Below are 23,637 nucleotides of genomic sequence, written 5' to 3'. Positions count from 1 at the left end.
ATCGTGTTTATGTTATCAAGAGAGCACAAAACCAAGTCATTGAAGAGAAAGCAGCTGCTTTACACCATACCATGCCTAAGCTGTTTAGGAGATCGATGGAAAAAGAATGTCATCAAACCATGAGAAAAATACGTAAATATGCACTATGTTATAACAGGAATATCATAATGTGCTTATACCTCAGGATTTTAGAAGACGCTATTGTAAATGAAATATCAATTTAATGTGAAATATTCAAAACACTAGATGTTCTTAAATGTAAATATTATATGGGGGAAAAAAACATAAAGCATCTCCTTTATATTCCTAAATTTTAGGATATGAATCATTTTTTGCAGATTGACTGATCATTGATTATCTGGAGCCCATTATAGATCGTTAAGGGTTTGTGTTACTCAGTTGTTAGTTTCGTGTGTAGTGATTTATGGACTCATATTGCTTTTTGTGGTTTGCAGTGTTCTTATCGCGGTTGTGTTTCAGTTTATTATTTTTTTTTTTATCTTGCGGATAATTTCTGTTACTTACTACACGCATATTCAAGACCGTCATGGTAAAATCTAATATCGCATTTAATATTATAAAATCCTAAATTGAATTCACAATAATAGTATATTCATAGTCATATAAACATAGAATTGAGAATGGAAATGGGGAATATGTCAAAGAGACAACAACCCGACCATAGAGACTACAACCGAAGGCCACCAATGGGTCTTCAATGCAGCGATAAACTCCTGCACTCGGAGAAGTCGGACACACACTCCATAATTTGATATATTATAAGAACATTAACCTGAAGCACGGGGAGGCACTCTACTGTCTCCATACGGCAATAAAAAAATCCTAAAACATAATAGAGTAAGGAAACTACAATTCTATTGTAATGAAAATATGGACAAAATGACAAGACTTTTACAATTAGTTTTCATGACTGTGTTGTAAATGAAGCCGCTGTTTTCAACATGTTCCATGAAAGAGGGGTTTAGCATTTCTTTTCCTTTTTGTTCTTTTGTGAGAAACATACAATTATGAGATGGTAAACAATTTTCATTTATATTAACCGTTAGATTTTAGTTAATTTAAAAGAGAAGAAACTAATTAAAGGAGACTATTGAGAATCATTTATATCATTGGAAAACCAAATTATCTAAAATCCGATCCATTTCTTCTGAAAAGATCTAGGAATGACTGTAGAGCATTGCAAAAAATGGTCCGCTAGATAGTTGTAGCAAAGTTCTTTGAATTCGAAAATATCCCGATAAATGGTATAGGATATTGCATCGATATATTTGAAGATGATCCATTTTACTTTTAGGGCAGTACTGAATACTGACAAATTACATTTGTAGGCTTTCAAACACTTAGATACTATACACATTTAATACAGGAAAGTCCTACAAAAATGGGATGAAAGAATTATGACGTTCAAATAGTCCATAAACTTAGAGACGATTCAAATTAAACTCCCTAATCCTTTGAATAAACTTATACTTATAGCTGTTAATTTAACACAGTGGTAATATCTTTAAGATTCATCATAACCTTTTGGCTAAAATGGTCGTATTTACACCATCAATTTTACTCTGAGTACAGAAAAACATGGCCACCTGCGAAAGTTTTGAGGAATGGCTGGACCTAGATAATTAATCTTTAAATGCATATGGTTCAGAATATTATAAACTTTTCTGATTTTGCGATTATTTTTTTTTCATTCCTGCAGAAGGTGCAAAAATAAACTAAGTTTGGAAAACGTTTGCGAAGCTGCCCTCATATAATCGATGTTGTGAATAGTATTGATTTAAATGGATAATATATGGACAATAGACACATGTAAACAATAGGTGATTTTAACTGTGTAACTGAGTGGACCATATCAAATGAAAAATGTATTTGTTTATTTTGCTATATCCTGCAGACTGAAAATAAAATGCACGTCAAAATCCAGGTAAGTCATTAATTTTCTGAAACATAGACTTCATAAAACTTGTATATACCGAGGTCCACCCATGCCTAAAATCTTTCCTAGATGCATCAGTTTGTCTGTACTCATAGTACAATTTTGAGTGTAAAAAACAGCCATATTTTTCAATTCCTTCAGATGAACCTTAAGTATTGTTTAGATCTTTATCGGTGTTTAAAACGATTTTGTTCTCAATAGATTAAAACATAACTTAATATGTATAACTATATATACAATTATACAAACAAATAGATTTTTTTTATCAAGTATGTATACAAAAATCATTTGATCCGTACTGGGTGATATGTTGACTTGATTTATAATTTATAATTGTCTTTGAACTAGATTACAGTAACTTCAAGTAGATCAATACTATGTGCGGTTTGTAGTTTGTTTTAAGTATAAGTTTAAGAGACACAAACAACAACATGACATGAACAAAAGGCAGATAACGGTCTACAGAACACTATATGGATAACTAGACTGAATACGAACTATATCAAAAACAAGGTTGGTCTTACTTACTCCGTAAGGGTAATGATATCCTACTGTGAAAATACTTTTATTCTTGGGGTACCTATTTTCGTGGTTTTCGTGGATGACTTTATCCATGAATTTAAGTGTCCAACGAAATAAAACAACCATTGTCCAAATCAAGACATGGAAAGATCCCAATATAGATTTGACTACTAATATGATCTAGAGAATATATTGAATAACGCCTATCTGAAAATACTATAATAGTAGTCACAGGGCAAACGCACTATGAACTACATCTGCATGCAGGATGATACCCATTTTATCTTTTTAGAATAACCTTGACTGTACAACTTTTGATCTTTTAATTCTCATAAAAATATTTTTGATCGATGAAAGTCAGATTTCCAGTATTGATATGCTTGTATGATAAAGTGTTCATTTTATATCCTCAAAATTCTCGTACATATGGGAAATAATAATTTCATGCTGTGATTAATTTTGAAAAGAATTATTTCACAATTCAAGATACGTTTATAGCATTTGTATATGTTACTGTTTTCTTTAGGTGACATGTTTATGGCCTAATTCACATAAGCAAGATAAAAAATTTAACTGAGAAACACTTCTAGTCGAGTCGGCCCTGTCGTACTGAATGGCTATATCCCATGAAGCGCGGGAAAACAACTAACGGTCTATGGGAGACAACTAGAAGAAATTAATTTCAATCTAATTCAGTTCCTTCAAACGGTTGAAATTACATTTTAAAAAACTAAAGTCCAAGACTTTAAAAACCCATGAACATGTAAATATTGCTCAAACCACGAAAATTGATACCCACGAACTAAAGTACTTTCAAAGTATCTCAAGTCAGGACAAGGAATAAGCAGTCACAAATCAGTCAGTCATGATGCATTCCATCACCTTCTGAATGTGCCTGTCTCAAGTCAGACGTATGTAATTAAGTGGTTGTCGTTTATTTCTGGCTTTCCTGTTTTTTTTGTTTTTTGTTAATTATTTAATCTTAGATGTTATACTAGTCGTCTGATCTGTTTCTTATTCCTGAATGTGACATGTTGTCTATGTGTGGATTCACAAGGCCGAATGCATAGCAGCAGACCTTTACCCTTTCGATACACTCGTACTCACTCTTATTGTAGTTCATGCAACATATCAATAGTTCAATTTCAATGTATCTTTGGTTAAATATTAATGACGTTTATCATATTGAGTTCTACAATTTGTATGAATAAGAATGTCTGTTTTATATGGTTTAAAATCAGTCAAGTGTTATGAGTATTAGTCTGACATATAAAATTAATTGATTCCGTTGTGTACTGATTTCCAAAAAAAAAAGGGGGTTTACAACTTATATAGAAACAAAGCATATAAACCAACATGAAGTCCCAAATAATCGTATTAATATACAATTTTGTCCAACTAGAATTTCAGCAAAACATGAACAAATGACTCTTTATTTTCTCTTCTTAAAAAATAAACGAATCCAATCAAAACCTTGTTTTGTCAAGAATGAAAAGCTTATTTTTATATTTGCATTTGAACTGTTTTGATTCGAGTATCAACGATGAATATGTACATAATACACGCGTATATCGTGCACAGTTATAAACTGGGTATCTACATGATCCATGGTGAGTTTTTGCAACCTCTGTGATGATGCCACTGCTGTTGGACGTTTAGTCCCCGAGGATATTGCAGGACCAGTAGACAGCCACTTCAGTTGACATGAATTATCATGTTTTCATTTGTTATTGCTGTATTGTTTCGGCCTTTTGAACGCTTAAATACCAAAAACACCGACCGCGTTATTATTGAATATCATAATTACTTTTTTCTTTACAGAAACTCTTAATAGCATGGTTAACATGATAAATATAATGGTTAACATATTTGGTAGTGAGGAGAATGTGGAATTATTTGATGATACCGAACTAGTAATGGAAGGTATGATTTATAAAGAAGAATATTTTATTTTAATATTCTAAATTATGTATTATTTCGAATTAAGGTCAAGTAACAGTAAATGAACGCCGTCTAGCGGATTCCGCGAAATATTGCGACGTTTTGTATTAATTACGTCCCTTTGACCAGATTTTGCAATGTTAAAATTGCACCCGGCGACTTTTCGTTGGGACAATGTCAACGGTAAATTTGACGGAAAGTATGTTACTTCTAGGAGAATGGACTTGTTTTTCTAATATAAAACATTGAAAATGAATATGAAGACGATGTTCAAAATGAAAATCAGTACGTAGGGTGGTCGAGTTTGTATATCTGCCGACCAGGTCAAACAAGTGCCGGCACTGAAAACTGTTGCTCACTATTGTGATGAGAAAAAAACAGTGTGGTCTCGGAAGTATTCTATATGTAGTATGTCAAAACTGTCCTTTCAAAAACCCTATATTCACTGGGAAAAGACATCGTCTAGCAGAAAATAAGCAGAAGGGGTGCAAGTTTAGGAGATTGATACTAAAGTTAAAACTTACGGTAAGATTCTCCCATATTTTGAAAATTATCACACCAGTCGGAACAAGTAAAAATATCTAAATTAGAGAGAAGGAAATGAACCACATAAACTAATACTGGTCATAAATTCGCTGCTGCTGTCAGTCAGTCATAGATGGCACTAAACTATAATACACTTAAATTAATTAACCTTGTTCACGGTTGGAACAATAGTTTAATATTCATACACAGTTTTTAGACTATAACAAATTAAAAATAAGCAAAAATGATGTTTCACGATCATTAATCCATCGCTACATTTTGTAATCTAACGTTGTTTTTTGTCTTTGTAATGGTGCTTTCTTTCACGTCCGCAATTTCGATGTTAAAAATGGAACACAAATCTTTAAATAGATACATGTATAAATAGTATATGAGACAATATCTGAAAAAGTCTAGTTTTTGGCAATAAGAAAAATCAAACAAAATTCTTTAGACCCGGTATTTTAATAGCACAAATCGAAGAACACACATTGGAGATATAGGAACTGTTGTCTGTAATTCAAATAATTGTTTAATAAGGAAACAATGGCAATTTAAAAAATGGAACAAAAAAAATCCAGTTCTTTCCTGTTATCAAAGTGAATCAATTTTAAAAAGTTTCTAATGGGAATAAGGAATAAGTTTAAGACACAATTTGTGGTTTACTAGTATATCCTGCAATAGTTTATCAAATGCCAATTATTGATTTTAGCATTTGCAATACAAAAGGTTTAGAAATATACTTAAATATAGTCAGATATGTCGGTAACATGAAAGAATCTTGAGTAACAGGACAACGGTAACAGGACAGAGTTGGTAACAGAAAGGATTTTTCTGCTTTATTTTAAAGTTTAAGAAAAATAAATCATTTTAGATTGGTCACAATCGGAGGATAACAGCAAACAATGTCATTTATCCTTTGACACTGTATTTGCAAGATGAAAAATCTGCCTAGGTAATGAAAAATTCTAAAATAAATTCCTTTCTGTTACTATCTACTATACTAGAATTGCACAATGTTCTCTGCTGTTATCAAAAGCAAAAAACCTATTTATTTATTCAATATACTGTACATTATTTTTAAATTTATTTGATATGGTGGTGATAACTTATATTAAATGAAATGGTTGGCATATAGTAAATTAACTGTTCGATTCTTCAGTGAACTCGCCTTGAACATCCTTCCTGTATTACTGATGATGGTTATGCTGTTACTTTTGATCAGGTAACATGACAGAACGTAACAGAAAGGAATTACGCGATAGTTTTTGTCCTTTTTATCACATTAAATGTAAGTGTATTTCCTGTGACATAGAACTGTTAAAAAGATGATATAAAAACACACTTAATGTTGTGGTGCACACTTAAAAATATTCTCAGAAAGTGTAGAAAAAGGCTATAACAGGATAGAACACCAATAAGTATTTTTCTATAAATTCTTACCTTGGATGGGCTTGAATTTTCAAACATGGTCGCCTTTCCAACTATTTATTTGTACTAATACATTCAGGGAATGATGCTCTTCGCATTACATAATGGGAAAATAACTCTTGGTCTTGTAAACGTTTCCACAGGTAAAAAAAAAACAGTGGTAACAGGAGGGAAATCACCCCTGGGGACAATTTTTTTTTCTCTAAAAATTTGCAAAATTTTATTACATGCTATAGTTATAATATAAAAAGACAAATTGGGGGCAAGTTAATTAAATAATATATCATATATGTGAGAATCGGACGCCAGATTAATTAATTTGGATATTATTTGAATGATTTAGTTTTCAAAAAAACACAGGGGACAACATGATTTTAGGGGGGGGGGGTGAACATTTAAATTACAATATTTTATTGGAAGAAATATAAGAATGAGTGTTTAATTGACAGGAGTTGGTGCATTTTATAATTTAGTCTATACCGAAACTTAAAATTTTCACAAAAGATGGTTGAATAAAAAAATAATTGAAAAATTTGACGGGGGTGGGGTGGGGGCTGCAGGGGTCATGATCCCGAAATCCCGGACTTAAAAACATGAAATCCCGAGGTCCCGAATTTATAGAAATTTCAATCCTGCCATACCGAAATTCGAAAAAAGAATAGCCGGATCCATAAAGGCTCAATCCTGAAATCCCGTGTTGAAAAACACCCGATCCCGGAGTCCCATTTAAGGTCCCCCTCATTTGTGTAGATGGACTAAATAACAAAACACAATATAACCAAGTCATGTCTCAGCCTGTGTGCGATTGTTTTTTTCTTGTTTTTTTTTCGGTTAGGGGTGGGGGGTTGTAAACATAAATATGTACATCTGTTTTTATGTCATATGTCTCAACCTCCGTTAATTTGGTTTCCTCGGAAATGTTTTTACAGGATGTATTTTCTGGAAAATACACTGTACTACAAAGACTACAAATGTCTTGAGAGAAAGCAAAATTTAGAGAGAAAAGCACAATAATTTATTGTCACATATAATTAGATCTCAAAAGGAGTTGCAGAATAAGGAATACTGGCGAATGTCAAAATTGAATAAAAAAGTTTGCAAAATTATAAAGAATAACAACGGAAAATAAAATAAATATTTAATATAATAGTGTAGACCATGTACAGAATTTTACAAAATCGTTATTTGAAGATTTTACAGAATAAGCACTATATTCTGAGATAAGGAACATTTAGGTCCACACTTCATTGCCGGACCCTCAAAAATCGTTGGATTATCTCGGTGTTTCTGGTCAGTAATGAATAAAAAATCACTGGTCAAGTAAAGGTTGTTGTAAGTGATGCAATATATTCTTATTTTCCTGTTCCCCTTATGTAACTTCCAGTTTTATTAAAGTTTACATTCATCAAAGCCTTAGTTTAATTTAGTTTCCTGTCATTACTACCCCCCCCCTTTATTTGTCGCATGTTGTGTATCTTGTACTGATTCAATATATACTTCGAGCATACATATGTACACTTATGAAACAATAACCATTTAGTAAACTTTTTAAAACGTTTATGTAGACTTGTATACAATAAATTTTATACAGAACAAATAAGATATTAACAAAGATGACAGTTTGTCTGCGTGTTTTACTTGTTAACTTGAGGATGTATAAAAAACCACACGACACTCTTTCAAGAATTTGTAGAATCATTGATATAATGTTTGTTAATATATGCGATGTTAAGCAGCAGTATATGGACAAAACACGTTCTGTCTTGATATAGTACCAAAACACAAGCTTTTACATGTTTCGGTGCTAAAAAACCCGTTTTTTTTTCAAAAGTGGCCAAATTATATATCGGAATGGAGTTTTAAAAAGTGTAAACAGATGACTTACAAGATAGTCTAAGATATTTATGATTGGTTACCCAAAAATGACAAAGTTCAACTATCTCTCAATTGAGCAAATATCAATAAAGATCAAAACCCTCACCACATGCAGACAGCAAAGTACGTTCAAGGATTCAAACTAGATGTTTTGCGGAAAAACTATAAACTATCAAGGGGGACGGACGGACGGAAGGACAGGCGGTCAGACGGAATGACGGACGGACAGATGTACAGGGGTAGTTGAGGGGGCATAAAAAATATAGCTTCAATTACATCTGTTATTGCGTCAACATGTATACAGTAACTCTGATGATTTCTATTTTTAAGATTTTACCATTTTTGCGTTCATGTACTTACAACGTATTTTTGTCGGAATTAGTAATTGTTTTAGATACAATGTATGTGTATTGATAATGAACATACTTGTATCACATTTTTACAACGTATAATTTCTTTTTAAAATGTTCCATAAAAGAGGGTCTGATTGGGGTTTACGGAATACAGAATAATGGGCAAAAATTGCAGAATAAAATGCAAAAAAGAAAAAAAAGAAAAAGTGTATAATGAGGTGCTTAAATATAAAGAATAAAGAATATTGGTAATACTAAATAAAAATTTATGATAATTATCCAGACTCTTATGATAAAAAGAATCTATCAATACGAAACACATAATCATCGTGCACAATCAACACGAAGAACGTTGGAAATTATAAGCATGATAACTTGACGTTATATATAATAAAAATTACGACGTCACGAATTTTTATGTTTTTTTTTTGTCAAAATGTTGGGTTTGCGTCGCTTCTACAGGGAAAACGAAGTCGATGACCATATTTGTTTTTAACATCACCTAATTCGTAAGACAAAGAGGAAAAAAATATTAATTTAAAAAAAATTCTATGGAGCGGTTCTCGTGATTTATACTAGAAACCGAAAATTGTAGAAGAAAAATATAGATTTACCCTTATATATTCAATGTAAATTAGTACCCTCTCGGACCATTTTAAAAATGGATTTTTCTTGAAAACGAAGTCGGTGACATATAATTTTTTTTTAACATTTTCTGATGTATATTTTCAATATCTAATTGAGTTCTAAGTTATAAAAAAATCTATGGACTAGTTTATTTACTGATCCTTGACCTTAAGGTATTACACTATAAATATTAAATATCCTACATGTATTAGATAAAATAATGTATTAGATTCTATAAATGTCTTGTAAATCAACACGATATATAGAAAATTATTGATTCGTTTTTACTCTGATGTTTCAGACAACAAGAGAATCCTTATACCGGTTTTCATGCAACTTGACATTCCGACTTCATGGGATAAAACAAAGGTTTTTGAAGCTATAGATAAACTGAGATTAACCGGAACAGAGGACATGAATATCAGAATTAAAGCTATTTCAATCGATGACCTCAACATGTATGCAGAAATAGCAAAACAGGTCCTAGGAAATGTTCATGAACTTCGTTCCGAAATAAACAAACTTATGTCTACGATGCTATCAGATGCGGAAATTGATACAATGGAAAGTGCAGAATTGTGTGTTAACTTAAATGTACCAGACAGATCAGGTATTTTTGTTTATTTTTTATATCCTTAATAAGAAAGTCAGAAATACCTTAAAGTACCAGTTAAACCAAAATATGTTTTTTTTTTGAGAATGCAATCAGAAATATAGGCAAGTTGAAAACAACTTTAATTGATTACCCTCACGCGTAATAAAAGAGGGACGAAAGATACCAAAGGGACAGTCAAACTCATAAATCTAAAACAAACTGACAACGCCATGGCTAAAAATGAAAAAGACAAACAGAAAAACGTAATAAATTAGACCTATTTTGACAGTATTAGAGAATTTATAAGAAGTAGTTGAATGCACTACTAATACTCTAACTAAAACCATTTCTGTTGAAAAGACTGTCTATTTTACATTTTACAATTTATTATATCCAAACGGTTCACATGTACATTGAGGAAACCAAAAAGTTAACAAGAGTTACATATGATTTAATTGTGTATACACTTGTTACAGGTTAGTTATGCAATTGGTATGAGGGCATACTCAATCATAAATATTAGACATTTTACACAACTAAGATTTAGGAATTATGTGTAAATATCTTAATTTTACTTTTTTTGTAATACATGTACCACCTCGCGAAATGCCTTCATCGTAAAGTAGTTGGATAAGAAAGTCATAACGATAAAATATATTTATGTATAAAGCGTGATTCGAGTCTTGTACCCGGAATGAAATTTTGTAATGTATTTTTTCTTGAACAAAATATTGTTTTGATTGAATAGAGTATTAAATATTTCATTTTCCTCAATTGGTGATATTTTTTTTTCATTTTAATTGTGTAAAGTAGTTCAACGTGTGTGACTGTTATGTTAGAGTCAATTTATTTTGGAGTTCGTTTAATGATGACGTTATGTTTACTTGAGAATGTAAATGGGAAATATGTCAACGAGATAAAACCCGACCAAAGGGCAGACAACAGACGAATGTCATCAATAGGTCTTCAACGCAGCGAGAAAAACCCTGCACCCGGAGGAGTTTCTCAGATGGCCCCTTAACATAATGCGTACTAGTTCAGTAAAAATGGACATCAAACTAAACTCCAAAAACAATTAACTAAAATTGAATAAAAACACACAATACTAACAAAGGCCAAAGGAAGTGAAAAGTGAAAGTGAAACCACGCATGATCAAACAACGAAAAATGAATTATCAATACCATAACATATTGTATTTCATAGTTGTATGACTATAATGTTGGAGGTAACAAAGTTTATATAGCACTCCAATATGATGTTTCATAACCCTACAGGTGCTATTCTGTTTTGCAACAAATACTCAATACAAAATTTACTGAAATATTGTAAACCACGCCCAATATATTAACATTGGTATATAAGAGTTAACAAAAGAATACTTAATATCAACATTTTAATAGTGTATATCTAGTCAATGGTTGTCTTATTTTCAATCATAAAACAATCTCTTTATTTCTTATCATTATGAAAAGAGTTATTAAAATTAAACTTACAAACAAACGAAAAAAACTTCACAACAAAAGTGACTTCAACAAGATGAAATTCCAATCAGGACCAACAATCAGAAGTAAGTATTGAATAATTACTGTCATAAATGAGTCTAGCAATAGTACTGAAATAATACTGAAAAACAAGTACTGTTACAGTACTGCTAATATCAGTGCTGTTGCAGTATTGGAAACTGATGACTGGCACAATACTAAGCAATTAGAACTGTCACAGTAGCAAACATCAGTACTGAAAACAAAAATTACCGAACAAAATGTAAGTAAATGAATTTATCAAAAGTTCAAGATTACAATTTTATCATGTAGCCGTTTAGTGTTGATGTACATGAGCGGATATTAGTACAAGAGAATTGTGAGTTAATTCTTGGTAGTGTACATAGTGATGATTTGTTACTCTTTATACAATTTCAAGCTTGTGTTACTATGTATGTTGGAACCGATGATCTGTAAGTAGACTTTCTTTGTCCTATCAAAACATTTCATGGAATATGATATTATCGGTTTTATTCGACTAATTGTATGGAACTTACTCCAGTATTTCATTATCTCCTTTCTTCAATAACTACAAAACTTCAAAGTTTTACTACTTTTTATTTATCTATTTACAACATCAGTTTTTTTATTGATAAAATTGAGAATGAAAATGGGGAATGTGTCAAAGAAACGACAACCCGACCATAGAAAAGACAACAGCAGAAGGTCACCAACAGGTCTTCAATGTAGCGATAAATTCCCGCAACCGGAGGCTTCCTTCAGCTGGCCCCTAAACAAATATATACTACTTCAGTTATAATGAACGCTATACTAAACTCCAAATTGTACACAAGAAACTAAAAATAAAAATAATACAAGACTAAATAAAGGCAACAGTAGTATACCGCTGTTCAAACTCATAAATCCATGGACAAAAAACAAAAGCGGGGTAACAAACTAAAACTGAGGGAAACGCATTAAATATAAGAGGAAAACAACGACACAACAATACAATGTAACACACACAGAAACGGACCAAACATCAGACAAAATCCCACGAGAAAACTAACAAAGGCGCAAAAATGCGGCGGGGTTAAACATCTCAACCCTCCCCTATACCTCTGGCCAAAGTAAAAAAGTAAACGCATAACAATACGCACATTAAAATTCAGTTCAAGAGAAGTCCGAGTCTGATGTCGGAAGATGTAATCAAAGAAAATAAACAAAATGACAATAATACATAAATAACAACAGACTACTAGCAGTTAACTGACATGCCAGCTCCAGACTTCAATTAAACTGATTGATAGATTATGATTTCATCATATGAATATCAGGCACAATCCTTCTCGTTAGGGGTTTAGTATCATACCATCATAACATATATGAGAAAACATAACCCGTGTCATGCTAACAACTGGTTTTTGAATAAATGTGTTTAGTTCCGGTGCAAAGACCCTATAAGTGAATCTATATTAACGCCAAAATATGCGATCTTTAATGATCCGACAATAGTATCGTAACTATATCCTTTTTTTAGATTTAGTAATTGAATGTATTCTAATATTAAAAATATTGTCAATTAGTCAAAAGCTTTATAACAGAATAACGAACAAGCAATTAAAACAAATGTCATTTAATTTCGCACATGTTATGGACATTCATTTACAAGGGAGCGTCTGGGTATGTCGGTTGGTTTAATAGATATGACCAAATGAAATGAAAAATACTTATAAGATGAGCACTCTTCAGCAAACCAAACTGAGAGATATTGTAGTTTTTATTAACAAGTACCCTTATACCAACATATTTTCAGTCATAAGTAACTAAACAAAGTGATACAATCCAATCTGCTCTATTTTCTTCGACGACGGTGATGAACAACAAAACACAAAAGTCGGATATTAAATAATTGATTGCAAAAATACAAACATACTATTTGTAAAGCAAAACAACTCTAAGTATACCATCTTGGAAGCATTGTATATTAACAGGAACTCTGACGAACATTAGCACATTCCAACCCCCATGACTTCTGAAGAAAATAAGTCAATAGAGAAAAAAGGATATCGGATATTCATCCGCGATTAAAGATCAGTATATGCACTCTAAAAACATAAAAAGCAAAGGAACACCGCGTGTATTGCAGTTCTTCATCTGAAAGTCAAAGTGGGGCCTTCAACACGAAAAGATCTAAAACATATCGGTCTATATTTAACACTAGAACACATTAAAATTAATTGCAATACGAAAGAAGATACAATTATGTTCTGCTTTGTTATGTGTTTATGTTTAATCCTTTAAAAATAAGACAACCATTGACTAGATATTAAGGAACAAATATTTTTGCACTTGACATTCAGTAAACAATTAATAATAAATGTCTAAATGACATCTTATGTGTTTTCTTTTCATAAGACATGGATGATTATCAAGCAAAGACTGTATCTATGCATGTATATCCAGTGGCCCTCTTATGTAAAACAACCTTAAGGATGTTCGTTTCTTTCGTTTTTTATATTAAAAAAAAATCATAATGTTATTACATATAGTTTAAAAGGCAATATTTGAGTATCTTATAACATCCTTGTTATTTTTTCATTGTTTTTGAAAGGAAAAAGTACAAATGTTGAATGTAAGAAAAACCTGGAGAGAATAATGTTTCGCCAAAAATTCAATGGCATATATCTCTTTAAAATAAAGAAGCGAACATCCTTAAGGGTTAACATTTAGTGTAAATAAACTGAAATGTTCATGCAATGCGAGTATGTTATCTCATCATGCATGTATGTTTTGTGAACACAGTCGCGAGGTCTTCTTGTCGTTTTTTTATTTGTTTTGACCCTGCGTAATCAGTAGAACATTTTATATTTGCGATTTAGTGACGTGGTCGTTTTTGTCATTTACATAAAAATTAAGTACACATCCGGTTCTTCCGGTTCATTCTTAAGTATGATCAATGACGAGGTTCCTCAGATCTTAATTTTGACATGTCGAATTAATTAACAGATACTGAACGATTCTGCGGCATCAAACTTTAAACGTTTGAAGTCGGATTGTTGGAGTTATTGTCAATATAATACTGCAACGTTATTCTCTCATCATTTCTAGGAAGATTAGTGACTTTTTATGTATCTTTTTAAAGCTCCTAGAAAATTTGACATAGTTGAATGCACTGATTGTTCAATAACCATTGAATGGTCTATTGATGTCCCAGACGAGTGCCTATCGTATGAACTTGATCATCGACCTCAAGGAACAAATGACTGGTCTGTCAGAACATTCTATCATGAAGATGTATTGAAAGGGGAAGATGAACAACGCAAGTATCAACTTCAAAATCTAGTACCTGAAACATATTATGAATGTAAACTGCGTTCTGTTTGTAACCATGTCAAAAGCAATTTTTCGGAGTCTTTGACCAAACAGACATTGATACAAGGTAGGTAAATATTTGGATATTCCTTTTGAATTAAATGGTTGTTCAACCTGAAACAATTTTATAGAACGACACCATCCGGATTTGTTAGTAATTTTTTATTTAAACATGCTTTACGATTTTACATTGTCCTATTTACTGTTGTAAGTACTTGGAAGTTCTATGCTCTCAAACGTGTTATATTTAACCCCCATAGATAAAGCATTCAACAATGTTTTTTTTTTTATTTATTTGTTTGTTGTTGTTAATCCCACTACAATAACTGCTTAATAACGGAATCACTATGTCGTAAAGTATGTCCAAAAGAGTTTGCTGTATCTTTATCATGTAACTTCTAGGCGTTCATGTAAAGTAATGATATTGTAAAGTACAACAAGAATGTGTCCAAAGTACACGGATGCCCCACTCACACTATTATTTCCATGTTCAATGGACCACGAAATTGGATAAAAAATATAATTAGGCATTACAATTAGAAAGATAATATCATAGGGAACATGTGTACTAAGTTTCAAGTTGATTGGACTTCAACTTCATCAAAAACTACCTTGACCAAAAACTTTAACCTGAAGCGAGACAGACGGACGAACGAACAGACGAACAAACGAACGGACAGACAGACGGACGGACGAACGGACGCACAGACCAGAAAACATAATGCCCCTCTACTATCGTAGGTGGGGCATAAAAATGATAGTATGAAGTCAGACATTGAAACTAGTACAACTACCATGGTTATAAACCCGAATAATACAGCTAAAATATCACATTTTGCGGTACCAAAAGTTTTCTCTTTTTACCATTTGATATCACCGAATACAACTTTAAATTCGTTTGCAAATCTGCTATATCACTATTTGTACGATTTAAACATGTTAAAGCTTGTCTCAATATAAATCTTCGAATCGATGGTTCTTAAAAAATGTGTGCTTGTTCTATCATCCTTTTCATTTAACATGACGTTGACTGCATTGTTCGACTAATTGTATAGAATTAACCATTTGAGATCATTCTTTCTAGATTTCTAGGTAGTTTGAAGAGATTTTTAATTTATCTATTTATATTTTGCCATGGTTGAATGCACTGATTGTTCCATTTCTATTGAATGGTTTATTTAAAAAAAATCATAATTAAATATTTATTTCAAATATTACAATATCCTTCAGAAGTCCAAGCTCCTCCTGATGTTCCCTGCTACAATCCACTAATCACTCAAGGTAGTGAATAGTTGTAAAATACATATTACATTTGTATATCAAAAATAGGCTATATTTAGGAAATAATTCATGGGGGGTGGAATATATCGTGATTTTACCACGGGTTGGCCCTTTATGAGAAATATTTTTAAAATTTCGGCGTAAACGGACAACCCGTGGTAAAATCACAATATATTCAAGCCCCCATGAATTATTGCGATTCTAATAGGACAAATACGGATATTATTTTGCATCGAAGCGCTCTAGGTGGAGGCAAATAATTGCCATTCCCATAAATAAACGCACTATTAAATTGGCGTAAGGAACGGAGCAAACTGAATTAGTGACATGCTTAACGTTTTTACAATAACGTATTTAGATCGTTTTGGGTGAATTTAAATTATAATTTACTTATAATGTTTTATATGTTTTTAAAAAAATCGGCTTATACCACATTTAGCATTGTTTGTTTACGTTTCCTTGTTATGATGATTTTTGTTTTGGCAAGCGTGTATTTTCCCGTAAAATGCACATATTCTTACGTCTTCGTTCTATGACGTCGGGTATTTCATTCATAAAAAAGCATATTACGTGGGAGTACGATTGGAACAGCCCTGACAAGTTATTCATATTGTACCACGGGTGTATACTCAAAGCGTTTGAAGGACCTCATGTTAGAATAAATAATATCACTTAGTATGACTATTCATATGTTTTCGAATAGTTGCTAAAAAATTACTTTTAATTTTCAAACATACTCTTCTTTTGAACTCATTGAGAAAAATTGAGAAAACGTTGACATTTTTTGTCTTTTGATCAGATAAGTAATAGGCTTTGTAAATTGAAACCAATAATTGTTTAAAAGTAGTTAAAGTCAAAATATTCTTCGTCAGAAGTTTTATATCCAAATACCAAGTGTCTTATTTTTATCTTGAACTTTATTTTACTATTCTTTAAAACTTCATCTATTTTATTCTTCTAGTGTACAAAAAATACAAGAACTATTGTTTACAATTTTTCACCTGCATAAAAGTTTCTTTGTAGGTAGAATATCTAAAAATTTTAAGCTTATTTTCTTTTAAAATCATCTGAATAAAAAATTATTTACATTGTTTTGATATAAATATACGCAGCCATTTTTTGGGTCCAATAGCTGGTTCAACTTTTTTATTTATCAGAGACTTATATAAAAGTTTATTTGATAGTGATTCTGATTTATAGGTAAACCTTCCAATATAAATTGGTTTCTTTTTATGAATGGTTTATTGTATTATGTAGACAAAACGCGCGTCTGGCGTACTAAATTATAATCCTGGTACCTTTGATAACTATTTACACCACTGGGTCGATGTCACTGCTGGTGGACCTCAAGAAAAAACTAATGGTCTGTCGGAACATTCTCATCTGTCACCAGTGTCTGAGCAGAGTGTTTAAGAACTAGAGTTATGTCAAAGAACGTCTCGTCCTTTTTCTAAAAAGGTTTATCAGAAGATACCAAGACCTTGTTGATAAATATTCCGTATCAACTTAACAAACAACGCATGATGGTCTTGATTCAGATTATAGTTACTGGCGTTGTTTATCATCTTCATGACGTGTTATAGTGTTTTTTTCCTTTGTCTTTGTTAATTTTAAACATTTACTGTGTGGTCAATTTATGGTGATCCTTTATGCGTTGCTTGGTACTTGTACATCCCGCCATTGTATTGTTGTGCTTTGCTCATTTTTTGTATTCTTGTGTTTCATTTTTGCGTATGTGTTTTGTCTATATGTCATTTATTTTTGTGTTGACATATTTGTTTTTTGTTGTTATAGTGATTGAGATTAATACACAAGGTTGACTGGTGTACCCCTTTTTCTGCCATTTTTACCTATTATGTCTGTTTATTTTGTTCACACATTGTTGTCAATATAATTGAATGTTATGCAACTGTCATACAAGTGAGAGGTTTAGCTTGCTTTTAAATCATATCTTAACCACCAGTTTCTTCATAAGGAAATGCCTGTACCAAGTCAGGAATATGACAGTTGATTTCCACTGGTTGATGTGTTTGAGCTTTTGATTTCACTAATTGTAAAGGGACTTTCCGTTTTGAATTTTCCTTGGAGTTTTTCTGAAGATACTTTAAAAGGGAAAGACGCATGTACAAACTTCAAAATCTGCAACCTGAAACATATTTTAAGTGTAAACTGCGTTCTGTTCATAAGAATTGTAAATGTCATTATTCGGAGTATACGACCAAACAGACATTGGTACTAGAGAAAGATTAAGATTTACCTTTTCAATTAAATGGTCGTTTAACCTGAAATTTTGTTACATAATGACAGCATCCTGATTTAAAAAAAAACATTCCTATTCAGATCTGCTATTTGGTCAACATATTTCAGGTTATTTTTAAGCATGTTTTACATTGTAACACGTAGTATTTATACCTAGAATTAGTTTTGATCATCCCTTATAACATGTAAACTTTGAATTACTGGTGTCTCCGAACCGGTATACTGGTTAACATGGCAACGGATAATAATTAAAGATGGTGTGTGAACATTCAACTTCAAGATCCCTGCACACCCCAAAGAACTACAATAATGAATGAAAATAAAATTGTATTTGGTTGATACAGATGATATATTTCCTGAAACAGATGTTTCTTTCTTAAAATATGCCCTGTTCTAAAGCAAATAACAGAAGTGACAATCCACCCATGCTTACACAAAAAACGGACTTACTTGTTAATTTTAAAGGTGTTGTATTTATTTTAAAAACAAGATAAAAAAATATTGGTATTCATGCGCTTTCCAAGAATAAATGTACATTAACGGGTTGCACCAATGCCATCTTTATAAATAAATGATACACACGTCATTTCGAAACATTGAAACATTGACATGCTTTAGATTAGATTGTTTCCCATTACGGTCCGGAAGTGCCGGAAGTGCAGGGAAAGAAATAAAAGACATGTTTGTTAGTTTTTGACTTGAAATGGACATATTAAAGATGTAAATCAATGTTATATTTTTTTTTTCATTTGTATACTTCAATGAGTTCATGAATCACGTTGAATTCGAATGTTATGAGGGAAAAATAGGGGGACATTTGTAAGAGCTTTCGTAACCTCATGTTCATTTCTAACTCCACATATGTGACGACTGTTAATAAAATTATCTTAAACTATTCCAGTGATTGTATATTGTCTTCTTGATAGTTGAGGTCCAAACGGTCTTTTTAAGTGGGTGGTTCAAATACAACCTTGCCTCCTACAGGTCATACTTTCGTGGCATATGCTAAATAGCAATGAACCAGCTAAAATTTCATCATTTTTTACAAGTAGTTGGCGTTTTGCAAGTGATTTTTCCACACTGTCGTCCGGCTGGTTGCAGATGTTGTTAAATAGGCATAATGCTCGGATATGCAACTGTGCCTCAATGGCTAGTAATCCTGCTAGGATGTTAACAGTTATGTCTGCTAAACATATTGTAAGAGAAAGTATTTGCTTTAGAAGTTACTTCTGGAAGTTTTCAAGAATCGTTAGTTAGCTTGCTGTTGGAATTAGAAGCTCTAATCAATATAGTAATACTGGAGAGATGTACATTTTTTACAGGTGCACCATTGTCTCTACGTCAAGACCGTTGTTGCTATGGAATCCTTCACCAAGCAGACTATAAGTACTTTGTCTGGCTTTTTATGTTTTCTTCCATCATTTGCTCTCATGTTACCCTTGAGTGATGTAGTTCTAATGAATCCTAGATGTGTGGCATTCTCAATTGGTGGCATATCATATTTGGTATCATTTTAAAGGTCTGGTTGTTTATTTCCTGTTGTCGCTAATTGTGGGAGATGTTCCAAGACTACACGTTTTTTTGGTTGTAGTTCGTAGCTTCCATATATAAATAGTCATAAGCCATATTAATGAGTATTTGTGCTTGGTCAGAATCTTGACTAATTAGTGCGATATCGTCTACACATGCTGTACTATTAACGCTGATATTTCCTATTTTAAAGCCAGCTCCAGTTGTTTCGTACACATTGATAAGTTGATTGATGTATAGTTTATACAGGTTAGTGCTGAGTATACATGTACCTCCTTGTCTAATTCCTTGGTTAACTTGAAATGTTTGAGAGTTATTTCCTTCCCATTTGAATACACTTTTGGCGTGTTTGTGTATGTCTTTAATCAGCCCCCAATGTACATCATCAGTCCCTGCCAAGAATACCCTCCAAAGCATGTATAACTGTATCAAAAGCTGATTTTTCATCTAGGAGTACAAGGTAGGGAGTTATATTGTTGTCTTTTGATTCTTCTATTGGTAAAGCTGATTTCAGTGCCGATGACCCTGCTGTAAAACCTCTTTGCTTTTTGTTTGGTGTTTCCAGGACGCGGTCATTTGTACGTTCTTTGATGATAGTCTCTGTGATCTTTCCTATGACTTGCAGCACAGTAATCCATCCGTAGTTGATAGCTTACTGCCTTGTTCCTCTGTTTTTAAAACTGATGTGAAAAGGCCCATCTTGTGTATTTCTGATATGTTCCCATGTTTGAATATGCATTGCACGAGCAGAACGAGAAGTTTCTCTGTATTAGATCCTGCGTAGATGAAATGCTTTATTGGTGAACCACGGTAATCTGCCGATTTTCCTTTGTTTATAGAACGGATAGCTTTTGATATTTCTTAAGATGTTACGTTTTTGATGTTATTTCGTTGTATAATCTTAATCATCGATATGTCAAATAAATGAACCGATAATGAACGATTTTGCGGCATCACACTTTAAACGTTTGAAGTCGGTTTGTTGCAGTTGTTGTCAATATAATAATTCCACGGTCTAATAAATACCTTTTTGGATAACGTACAAATCATATCAACTCAAAATTATAATAAACGCACACGTAATATCATGAAAAACCGTTCAAATACACCTTGATTAAATGTCGTGTTTGGAGACCAAGATGCTAGCTAACAAATGGGTCGACCTACTTACCAGTGCAGCTTAAATTCACACGCCAAGTCGACTAATTTTACCCGATCATTTGTGAAGCGGTCTCCCTTTGATATAAACACAATGGTTAATACGAAACCATTAAACTTGTTTTCTGAAGGACAACTAGTATAAATCGTGATGTTAAATCTATGTATGTATGGTCTTTACAGAACTTTAAATAGTTTTAGTGTGTTTGATTGAATATAATGTCTTTGCATTTGGAGAACAACATCATATAGTTAATTCTTGCAAAGAGAGTGATATGTAACTAAATAATTTTTTCTAGACTTTAATGAAAAAATAATGCAATTGTAAAGTGCAAAACTTGTAGCTTCACAATAACGAAACGAAAGGCATTTACACTAGTACGACTATCAATGTTTTTAACCCCAAAAATACCGCTATAATACCACATTTGATGGTACGAGAATTTCGCCATTTTTTTCCGTGACATCACCGACTACAATTTTTAAAAATATTTTTACAATAAGACTTGCGAAAATTACTAATCTGATATCAGGTGTGTATTCACTATTTGTACGATTTTAAGCTTGTCCTACACTACACACTCGTTTCACTTGACTAGACTCGACATAATCTCGACAGTAATTTTCTGTACTCGACTTTGGCCTCAACTTGACTTAATAAGTCTGATTGAGTATTTGATTAGCTTGGCATAGTCTGAATAAGGTCTAGACAGATTCTCGACCAGTCTCGATTTATCTCGACTCAGTCTTGACTTTTAAATTTAGTCTTGACTGCTCTGACACATCTTCCATTTTACATTGCCATAGAGTAGTGCATTTGTACTATAGCGACGAATAAAAAAAAAAGAAAATTATTCCAACAAATGCAAAAAATGTATCAATGATACTTACCCCAAGATAACCGCTATAATATCCAATTTGACGGTGTCAGAAGTTCAACCTCCTGTTTCTTACTGTAATATCACCGAATACAGTTTTAAGAAATATTTAAGAATAAACCTGATATATTTACCAATATGCGCTCGGTTGGTGATTACTTTTTATACGATGTGAAGCTTGTTTCACAATACATGTAGGAACTGGTGATCCTTTAGAAGAACGTGTGATTGTTTGCTTGTAAGTTACATTGATAACGACGTTATCTATATTTTTTCGCTTAATTGTTTGGCATTATTCTACTTAGGTCATTCTCCTCTTTCTCTGAATAACTAAAAATATCCAGGAAGATTGATGAATTTTCATTTTTCAATTTACAGCTCCTAGAAGATTTGACATAGTTGAATGCACTGATTGTTCAATAACCATTGAATGGTTTATTGATGTCCAAGACGAGTGCCTATCGTATGAGCTTGATCATCGACCTCCTCAAGGATCAGATAACCTGCCTGTAAGGACATTTTCTTCTAAAGATGTAGAGCAAGGAGACAATGGACGACGCATGTACACACTTCAAAATCTGCTACCTGAAACATATTATGAATTGAAACTGCGTTCTGTTTATAAAGATGCCAAAAGCCATTATTCGGAGTCTAAAACCAAGCAGACACTGAAACTAGGTAGTGAAAGCTTTTATATGTATTTCCAACTATTTGATCGTTTAACGTGACAAATTTATATGTATTACCATCCAGATTATTTTGTTTTCTAGTAGTTTCAAATTAAGATATGTCAGTTGTTCACCATACATGTATATCGGCTTAACATTTAAGAGATTTACATTGTACCGTTTAACGTTTTAATTATTTTTGTTTTCTAAGCTCTTAAACGTTTCATATTTTGTACCCACAGATGTAGCATCGAATAACAACGTTGTTTAAAAAAAAATTTACATCACACTACAATAACTGATTCATAACGGAATTATTAATTGAAAATTCACTGAAATACAGAAATAGAGAATCATGACAGATCTGCAGCAAATGAAACCAAACGGCATATGATTTTGCATATTTCATTTAGCTTTATCCCCGGGGAGCGCTTGAGTATGTCGATTCTTGTGAATGTTTTGGGGATATGTACAAATTGAAAGGAAAGATGATTTAATGAAGAGCACTAATCAACTAACAACACTGACAGATATCAAAATTGTATTAGCAATTGTACTTATCCAAATAAATCTTCAGAAAGAAACAACATGAAAAAAGATATACAATCTAATCTTTTACTATACATTCGATGCTGGTGATGCACAAAGAGACGCAGAAGTCAGATATTTACAAATTGAAAGCAGACATGGAAACATTCTCTTTTCAAAGAAAAGTGCTGGTTTTTTTTTACCATTTGGAATAGGTTGATACATCGAATCAATATTGTATAACATAAAAGTCCTATCGAGTCATAGAACAATTAACATACACGTAAAATCGGCGAAACCGCTCAAATGTACCGTTACTCATGGTCATGTATGACAACCAATATGTAAACAAATGGGTCAAGCAACTTACCCTCGCAGCGTAAATTCAGAAGCCAAGTCGACTAAATATCACAGACCATTTTTGAAGTTGTCTCCATTTGACCTAAAAAAAAATCGTTAATAAAGAACTGTTAAACTTGAAGGACTCCTAGTATAACATGTATAAAACGTGATATAAAATTTTACAATACCTGTCCGTGTGGTCTTTTAAATATGTTTAATCAAAATGATTGAAAATAATGTCTTTGCATTTCGAACTTCACATCATATAGTAAATCTTGACGAGAAAGCGTTCTGTAAATTTATTAATTTC

General features: G+C 32.3%; 1 protein-coding gene across 1 annotated transcript in view; it reads left to right on the top strand.

Moving 5' to 3' along the window:
• LOC143057374 (uncharacterized) overlaps positions 1–23,637 on the top strand; it is a 57,024-nt gene that overhangs the window by 6,840 nt on the left and 26,547 nt on the right. Inside the window, exons 3-7 of the mRNA XM_076230678.1 lie at positions 21–132; positions 4,301–4,402; positions 9,533–9,841; positions 14,454–14,750; positions 22,168–22,467. Of these exons, the coding sequence (XP_076086793.1) occupies positions 21–132; positions 4,301–4,402; positions 9,533–9,841; positions 14,454–14,750; positions 22,168–22,467 (1,120 nt within the window). The remainder of the gene's footprint in view (positions 1–20; positions 133–4,300; positions 4,403–9,532; positions 9,842–14,453; positions 14,751–22,167; positions 22,468–23,637) is intronic.

Source organism: Mytilus galloprovincialis, chromosome 13 (assembly GCF_965363235.1).
Source record: "Mytilus galloprovincialis chromosome 13, xbMytGall1.hap1.1, whole genome shotgun sequence".
Lineage (NCBI taxonomy): Eukaryota > Metazoa > Mollusca > Bivalvia > Mytilida > Mytilidae > Mytilus > Mytilus galloprovincialis.
This window is presented reverse-complemented; position numbering and strand designations above follow the sequence as displayed.